The following is a 9,649-nucleotide window of genomic DNA, read 5'->3' on the forward strand; positions in this document are numbered from 1 at the left end:
GCGAATCCCGAGCCGATCCTGTTAACCAGGAGGTATTGCACATTCTTTGTTTTAACTCGTTCAGCATTCGCCCCGCGTCACCCTTGGTGAAATAAATGGGCAACACCTGGGCGCGCCTTAGTTGAAGAGCCCGGCGTGCAGCAGCGTCCACAGCCTCGTTACCTGCAATGCCACAGTGGCTAGGGATCCACTGCATTTGGATGTCATGACCTTTTAAAACTGCTGCATGGTGTGCGTGTAAGACATCTTGTGCTGGTGTCGCCAGAGATCCCGTAGTAAACATGGTAGCTAGGGTCTGTAACGCACATTTTGAGTCGCTATAGATGGTCCAGCGAGCAGCTGAAGATTGTGAGTTGATGAAACTTATTGCCAAGAGGACTCCATAAAGTTCAGCGGCCGTTGCAGAGGTGACGTGAGACAGCCGCACCGCTCTCTCAATATTCGCCTCCGGGATAACAAATGCACACGAGGAGCCGGATGATGTCGTAGAGGCATCCGTGAAAATCTGCATCCTGCCTGCGGAGCTGTTTAGTAGCTCAAGACTGAACTGACGAAGAACATGCGTTGGTATATCCTTCTTTCCCGGGAGTCCAGGCACACTAGTTCTTACGTCAGGAGGCTGCAGGACCCATGTTGGGATATCTGGTAATGCATGTGGCTTGTGCTTCGGAATAAGACCACGTTGTGTCTGGATAGCTTGGGTAAAAGAAGAGTGATGACGACTCATAATGGCTCGAAGCTGAGGATGGCGATGGTGACGCGTTGCCAACCGCACGTAGTGGCGGAACGTTTCTTGCATCCTGAGAGCTGATACAGGTGGTTCCCGTGCTTCTGCCATGGCTAAAGCGTTTGACGTTGCTCGAGGAAGGCCAAGACAGAGCTTGACGCCCTTTGCTAGGATAGACTCTAACACCTTCTCTGTGGTAACAGGGAGGTTGTGTAGCAAGGGGATGTGATGCGCAACCATCTGACTTATAAGAGATCGGTGAACGCTGAGCATTGCCCGAGGAGATGTGCCCCACCGGGAACCGCATAAGTAACGAAGAACATTAACCCTCGAAAGCCTGAATTATTTTTTTCTTTCTTATTTGTGTTTGATGTCAACACGCCTTGTTGCCATGAGCCCCTGGACACCCACGAAAAATGATTTTCAAGGTTACTGTTTCCACAAATGAGATATATCGCGATGCCATATGGCATCGCCAGGCCGCCATGTGAGCAAGATCTATGTAGCTCCAAATCCAAGCAGATTACTCAAGAATGAAGTGCTTGTTCGCCCAGTACATCTCAAATAAAAACAAAATTATGCTTTATTGAGTATCAGGACACACTTATTGAGAACCATGTCATCGGGGTGCTGTGTGGAACGGCACAAAGCAGTCAATGCAGAGACCTACGTTACACTTAGCGCATTTCGTGCGAACTTGACTGGTGCAATTTTCTTCCGCACAACGCAGCCTCCTTTTTTCTGGAGTCGAAAGCACAAGATGGTCGAGCCTATCGTAGCGGATGCTGTCTGACACCCTGCTTCCCGAGGAACTTTCTTTCGAAATCCGTGTGCGGCCCGGTCCCTTCGGTGCGGTCTTGTACCGTGTCAGGTACGTCAAGACTATTTGTCGGCGAAACTCTAATTGCCTGATGTCAGTCCCGGACTTTCGAAGGACAAGCCAGGCGTTATGGACGACGACGTCTACGAGCCACGTGAAGATGGGCCACCACCACTTCTTTCCACGGACTGCAATTCGGTACAACGAAACATTTTCATCCATGCGATCCGTCCCTCCCATGAACTTATTGTACTCCGCGAAGAGAGCTGGTCGTGGGACAGATATTCTTTTCTTTTCGGACTGAGAATAGCGTGACGCTTTTTCCACAGGCTGTACTCCGTGGCATGTCGACATCCCAGTAACCACAGAGTTATCCACCCACCGTGTAATTAGCACACCGTCTTCCTCGCTTTGCACAAACTCATATGTTCCGCGTGTCTTCTTTTTCATTTCTCCGCAGCAAGTTAGTGGGCAACCTTTTGGCACACGATTTTCACGAACGGTCCCAGTTGCTCCATAGCCCCGCGACTTCAAGCAAATCATAAGGTTTACGCCAGTAAACAAATTATCAAAATACAATCTCAGTGGCAGATCTTGTATATCTTTAGGGAGCCTGTCAAGCATCTGCACCAGTGGAGAAGCAGCTTTACCAAACTGCTCCTCATACTCAGGCTTTGCATGTGGATTCTTTCCTTGATAGACATCGAAATCTACCAAATAGCCGTCTGGAGTGTTCAAACACCAAACTTTGTAGCCAAACCGTATTGGTTTCCCCCTTATGAATTGCTTACATCCATGTCGTCCGTAGTAGGCGATCATGCACTCGTCGTAGTCCATGCACTGTTCAGGCCTAAGATGTTCTGCAAATTTCTTTTGCAGCAGCTCCATGAGAGGCCGCAATTTTGCCATCTTATCCCTGCTGTCTAGGTCTGTGTTGTCAGCACAGTGGATGTACTTCATAATCTGAAGAAATCTGTCACGTCGGATAGCACCGTACACCATCTCATTTCGCACATCCTCTCTGGACTCCCAGTAGCGACGTTTTCCCGGCACAGTGTTATAGCCACTCAGGATGAGGATGGCAATAAACACTTTGATTTCATCCTCGGTGATTTGAGGGTCTGATTCATTTTTGAACAGCGCGTACTGTCGTGTTTGTTGGGCTAGGAAGGAAACTATCTGGTCGTCAAAAAACGTTTCGAAAACATCTAGCGCGCTTTTGCCCCGTAGCGCTGAATAATCTGGTGCTGGAAAAATAGTTCCACTGGACGGCAGGTCTTTGTTTGACCATGTAGTCTGTCGCTGCGCCTTGCGGCGTGACTTGCGCCCTCCACCGGTTGCAGGGGAATGGCCTGTGGCCTTGTCCGCAGAGATCTCGTCATCAGCGGTACCTCCGATACGCGAGCGGTCTGACAGCACAACTTCTGCACCAGCCCGCAGCTGTCGCCCACTGAGGTTGTCCAACAGGCCTCCTTCGTCTTCTTCAGCCGAGTCCTCATCTGAATTCACATTTGCATCAGGAGGCTCGATATAGATAGCTTGAACGTCTTCGTTGTTGTTTTGCAAGAGGTCAAGCGCGTCATTCAGTGACAGTGCTCTGCAAAATAACAGGTGGCATCCTTGATCCTGATGCAAAAGCGAAAGAAAACATACTTCTAGAAGTCTTCTATTGAAATGGAAATGCGCAGGGCTCTCAGCTACGAGAAAATCGACTAGAATCAACTGATGAATGGTAATGACCCTGTGAAAGTCTAGAGATGCCAAACGGCATCAATGATGTTCGCAGCGTAATAGACGTACATAAAAAAACCACAAACAAATCCAGAGCCTTGCAGTGATGTTCCCCAACATCACTTGCATCCGTTTTTCAGATAACTATCACGCCGCATTTCAAGAAGTCTACAATAAGTGAACTTACGTGGGACGACGTGCAGCTTTTCTTTTCGGTGGCATGACGGTATTTTATTGAGAGAAGCTGTGGCGTCCACGCCAGACGACAAACGAAAATTGCGCGCTCCCTTCTAAAACGTGTCTTTAGTGATGCCGATGACAGTTGGTTTGATCATTTACGCCAAATTCGAAACCGAAACCAGTGACCTTTTCTATGGACGGTATAGCGATGCCATATGGCATCGCCAGGCGCTCGAGGGGACGACTCTCAGCTCTTGCTTTTAGACAGCGCACCTCCGCTACCCATGACAAACTCCGGTCGAGAGTAACGCCGAGAAAGCGGTGATGTGGTACACGACGTACCTGATGATGACCAATTTGTAGCTGAAATCTTTTAAGATGGCGACGCGTAAAAGGCAGCATTACAGTCTTTTCTGAAGACAAGTCCATGCCTCTCTCCAGCAGGAAGTGCACTACGCGATCAAGTGAAGTCTGAAGGCGACGCTGTAAAGCAGGCCATTGCTTTCCCGATGACCATATACAGATGTAATCTGCGTAGAGACTAACAAATACCCCTTTGGGCAAGAGACGAGGCAGGGCAGCCATGACAGCATTGAAAAGTAAAGGACTGAGTACGCTCCCCTGTGGTACCCCTGCTGACAATGTATGCAAACTCGTGTCGCCCTCCTAAATTGGCACGCAATCGCAGTTGTTGAGGAATGAGGACAGAGTTACTACGCGCTCTCTCTCTCAGCGGTGAATCAGTATGCCTACTACGAGTCTGTACACATCCAAGTGCACTTTGCTGTGTCTATGTCTGATAACAAAGTTCACCATGCATAAAAAATAAAGTATGTTCCTACTTTACAGCAGTCGTCCTCTATGTACTGTACCACACATAAGACCAAAGACACGTTGCTTATACTGAGGCTCTCACACTGCCTGTCTTTAGATTTATTACAAATCCCATGTGCATGGTAAAATTTTAGTTCCAAAAGAACGTGAAAACCTGTTTTATATGTGATAACTTTCACAATGATGCCAGAAGTGGGAGGTGAAGCACCTATCCCCACCATAGCGGCCTTTTTGGAGTAAAGGTCCTCTTGAGGGGCAGCACACTATACATGACCATCGCTTACTGGCATGGGGTCTCAGGGGGAAGCGTTACACACGGCACGCGTTAGAAAATTAGAGTCACGCTGTCAGATGGATAACATGCCATACTATAGAGTTTATTCACTGACGTCATTCCTCCAGAGGGCACTAGCTTCGAAAAGCGAAATCGTCGCCACGACGTAGGTCCTTCGAAGTTTGGTTCCGGATTTCGTTCTCTGCCTTTACGCTATTTAGAGGGCTATTAACGTTGAAAATATGGAAATTACCAGGATTATGATACACATAATATTCACACAGTACAATAGCTTTGAAACACCAAATGTACGGTGAACGCGATGTGGGTGAAGGCCTGTTCAGTCAAAACCTGAAGACGTACATTATGGCGGCACAAATCTGCTAGCGGAAGTGGCGCGCTCCGACGGATGACGTACGTCATAGGCGCCGACTGCGGGGGGGCGCGGGGGCCCTTGCCCCCCCGGAACATGAACTAGGGGGGCGCCGCCTCCCCCGGGAAGTCCCGCTAAGAGACTGACACCAACCTTTGGGGCTCGAAGCGCCCGGGTCAAAAGAGCGAAGAGGCACCAACCCCAAAAATGCATCTTGCAATTTGTAAAATATGTATCCGCCCACCATACTCATTATCACAGTAGAAGGTGAGGCGAAGAAACACAGAGGATGACACAACACATTGCCTGAATTTCGCCCAAAGCAATCAGATCAATGAAACGAAAGCAGTCGAAAAGGTACCTGCAGCTGCCAGTGAGGTGCAACGGTAGAATCTTCGGAACGCATATCCGTTGGGAGCTGGTTCAGCTCCTGCTGGTCCATCATTGACCATATCGATAATATTGCGCGCATTTCGGGTCAAACACCGAGGATTCAATGCATTTTGTTTCTTTTGCACTCAGTTTTCAAAGGCGTAACCCTTCAGTTGTGCACATGTTCACTGTTTACGTTCTCTCTGTTTTTCTTTTTTTTTTTTCTGTTCTTCCTTCCTCTTATTTCTATACCAGTTCTGCATACATCATAAGATCTCGCCAGGGTGTGTGATTAGTTTTGTGTTCTTCATTTTTCTTTTATTTCCTTCTTTTTGTTTTCTTTTGCTTTCTTTTTTCTTTTCCTTTTTTGTCTTCCCCCTTTCACTTTTTTTTAATAACACGCCGACATCCATCTGCCTTACCTTTCTTTTTTTTTCTTAATAAACATATCCCCCCACCCCACCCCCGCCAGAGTACTTATTTCGCGGTGCGCCCTTGCCCCCCCTGGGAAAATGAAAACTCTCCGCCTCTGACTTACGTCATGTGAATAAATCCTTAGCATAAACCCTTACTTCATCTCATCTCGGCTGCAATCGTGACGTTATCTAACACAAGTGAGGCCAACTTCACCATCACATCACCACCACGTACAGCGCAGGATAAGATATGCATCCCAGACAAGAAGATAGAACCGCACACAATGGAAGGAGCAAAGAAAAACAGGCGGAGGGACCGCCAAGTATTGGCACATATCTTCAGTGGAGTTACCATCCCTGTCCATAACCACAGGCATGGCAATCAAGCATATTGGAATATTACAAAAGTATGGGGCAGGCTCTGTCACTGACCCAATCAAACATTTGAGGCATCTTGGTCCAACTCAGTATATTTCCACGAATCATCTTCGAGAAACTTCCAGGGCAGGCAGGAAACGGTATATCTCATCTCGGCGCGTGCTGAAGGAGAAGCAAGAAGATTCCAGTATGCCAGACACATCGCCTGCTCTATGGCAAACGCACGTGCAGTTTCTAGACTTCTCGGCGCGACGCTTAAATGCTTGTGCGCTCCAGGGTGGAGCATTCATTCTTTGGACTCAGTTGTGTTCAGAGAGCGATCACTCTTGTGTTTTTTCTAACAAGTAGTTTAATAAACCGTTTGCTGTTTATTCGACGACTCGCCGGCCCATTTCGCCTATTCCCATTTTGCCTAACCCGGATTATCGGATTAAAGAGGCGGGAGGGGTAACAGCCGTTAGGCGAAATGGGACTGCCGTGCAATCTCATTAGGCAAAACGGGACTGTCGGCAAGTGGGCGTTACTTACACGCTCCGACCCGATGATCACGTGTGCAAGAAATGAATGTGCTCGTCGGACAACTACCTTACGTCGTCCGAAGCAAAGACCCTTTACATTTGCAAATATAAGGTGTAAATATAATGTACAAATATAACAAAAACATTTTACAAACATTTTACATAGTGACTCCTGATGGACAGCATGACGAATGAAACAAGGCTTCGAGCCATGTTCAGTGTCACCTGAGCGATGTTAAATATGGAAACTGGTGTCACTATAGTCGTGTTTAATTTAACTTTTTTTTTTTTACTCTCGTGTTAGCGCCGCGAAGCTATGAGCGACGGCGAGGTGGCTATGAGCGAGATGTGGCTATGTGGAGATGAGAGGTGGCTATGAGCGACGTACAGATGAGGACAGATGGAGAGAGGACAGCAGGAAGGAGCGGGGGGATAGGGGGTTAATATGCGTCTTGGGCAGACTTCAGGGGGAACTGTGCCGGTATTCGTCTCGAAAGTCTTCGGAAAACCCAGGGAAAACCTCAGACAGCACAACCGGTTGTAGGATTCGAACCCACCGCCTCCCAGTTAGCACGACACTACCGAGCGAGACGCCTTAACCCACGTTCAACCTAACTACCGTATTTTCCGGTGTATAACGCGCGCGTTATTCGGTAAAAAGGTGCTCTGAAGAGGGCCTGCGCATTATCTAACGGTGGGAGTTATACACGGAAATATTTTCCGACAGGAATTCCTTTTCTGGTCGGTGTCGTACAAATTCTAGTGTCCTCCAGGGTGTGCTGTGAATTTCTCCCAAATCACTTAGGGTCAGTTGAAAAAGCCGGCGTAGGGCGTTGGAATTAATAAAAAGTTGTGATGGTACTTAAGAATGCCATTGAGCAGTCGATAATTCAGAATGGCGAACGGGACATGATGTCGTACCTCGATGCCGTGGGACATCTAATGCATATTGAATACAGCTGCAAATTTGGAAGAATTTTGAAGTGCAGAAAACAAAGCTGCCCTTTTAATTTAAAAAAAATGTAAATAAAAACTATGTTTTCACTCTTGCACAGTCTATATTTGTGAACCAACAGATGAGGGAAGAAACCCTAGTGTAATATGAATTATAAATACAGACCTCATGCTTCAGTGAAGCCAACAAGGTTGCATGTAAAGTTATATGAATATCCGAAATTGACTTTTGGCAGCATGCCAGAGGACCGCCTTCTTTCTTACGTAACACGGATTAGTAGGCGAAGTGGGACTGTCTGCAGCATACATTAGGCCAAATGGGACCCCCTGCAGTTCGAGGTCGGCGAACCTGCTAAGGGATGGCGAGATAATCTGCTAAGAAGCATTAGGCAAAATGGGAATAGGCGAAATGGGAAGACACGGAAATGTCCGGCCTCGTGTTCCGCTGTGACCGCGATGCGAGAAGCGTCCATCAGGCAAACATCCGTGGTGGTGTATTGGTCTACGATGACGGCTATCTTCGTTCCGTTTGCGAGGTGTTGTGCCTTCGGGCGAAAATTTGTGACCAGGAGTTCGACTGTTCCGTTTCTTACGGGCACAATTCCTCGTGCTATCCCAATTCCTCGTTCGAGGAGAAGTTGCGTGTTGCCTTCAGCCAACAAACAGCCAGTTGGTTCTCTGTCGCACGTAGCGGTCACAAGGACTGACGACAAGGGAGGCAGGTTGACGTGCTGACTCGTCACGGCGGTTACGTCCGTGTTTGCGCGCTTCTCCGGAGTTATTCGTGCCCACCACTTGTCTTCCGCAGTTTCCGGCGTTTTGAAAGAGATAACTCCATTGGTGAAGTCGATGACTGCTTCATTTTCGACTAGAAAGTCCATTCCGAGTATTACATCCCGTGGGCATTTCGGCAGAACGGCGAAGCTGACGACGTACTGGATGTCACGCACTTGTATGACTGCAGTGCATCGGCCAGTCGGTGTTACGACGTGTCCACCAGCAGTCCTGATGTCAGGCTCATCCCACTTCGTTTGTACCTTGCGAAGCTTCTTAGCCAGCGTATACCACTTATAACGGAGTCGTCGGCTCCGGTATCGATTAACGCAATCATCTCATGGCCGTCGATGAATATTTTCAGGTTATTGGTAATTTTTCGAGCGTCGTGCGTTGCTGTTCGTCGAGTTGGAGGAATTGTAACTTGTCGTCGGTCCGCAGCTTCACCTCCCGGAGCTTCAGTCTTCAGTTTTCCCGGTTAGGGCTGCGCCACACAGGTCGTCTTGCCGGTGTACTGTGAACGTGCTGTTCCTGGCGACCTGCTGCGGTGCTCGGGGACAGGTCGCGTCGTGAGCCAGCAGAAGCATTCTGCTGCCGTAGATAGTCTTCAATTGCGGCTGGGCGACTACCGCGCTGGGTGCGGGGGGCGTCGGGTGAAAAACCGGGACGGCCAAGGCGTCGGTAGGGACATCGACGATAGACATGGTTGGTCTCTCCGCAGTGGTAGCAGAGCGGCCTGAAGTCGGGAGTCCGCCAAACGTCCCTTTTGCGAAACGGCTGAGAGTGTGGCGGGGCGCTCGGAGTAGGTTGGGCAGACCGAGGAGGCGTCCAACGGTTTCCATAGTACGGCGGACGAGTATGTGGCGCCTGTCTGAGAGCGGCGGCGTAGGTTGGTCTCCGTACTTTGGCGTTGGAGTTGGCGGTTGACGACGTCTGGATTGCCTGCTGAACCTCGTCCTTGATGATCGCGCCGATCGAAGATAAAGGGTCTGGGGCCTTCTCTGGACACCTCACTTCTACTTCTTCGCGTACCACCTCTCGAATCAGCTGTCTGAGCGATCCGACGTCGAGGCCAGCGGTCGTGGAGAAAGCCTCGATCGTAGCCCTGGTGTCGTTGGTCGACGGTAGAGCAGGGTCTTCTCAATGCGGACGGCTTCGTCCAGAAAAGCATCTGTCGTGGCGGGGCGATTCCGGGACAGGGCGAGAAAAATTTCTTCTTTTACGCCCCTCATGAGTCGCTGAACCTTCTTCTCCTCGGATGCACATCTTCGACGAAGCCAGTAACGCTTTCGTTTGGC

General features: G+C 49.0%; 1 protein-coding gene across 1 annotated transcript; it reads right to left on the bottom strand.

The window, feature by feature from the left end:
- Window positions 1-1,346: 1,346 nt before the first annotated feature.
- On the bottom strand, window positions 1,347-8,458 carry LOC135384931 (piggyBac transposable element-derived protein 3-like). The gene is made up of 2 exons (XM_064614113.1): window positions 8,286-8,458; window positions 1,347-3,144 (listed from the first exon to the last, which is right to left on the bottom strand). Exons 1-2 carry the CDS (start codon window positions 8,456-8,458, stop codon window positions 1,347-1,349), a joined length of 1,971 nt encoding a protein of 656 aa, XP_064470183.1.
- Window positions 8,459-9,649: the final 1,191 nt, after the last annotated feature.

Source organism: Ornithodoros turicata, chromosome 2, assembly GCF_037126465.1.
Source record: "Ornithodoros turicata isolate Travis chromosome 2, ASM3712646v1, whole genome shotgun sequence".
In the NCBI taxonomy this organism is placed as follows: Eukaryota; Metazoa; Arthropoda; class Arachnida; order Ixodida; family Argasidae; genus Ornithodoros; species Ornithodoros turicata.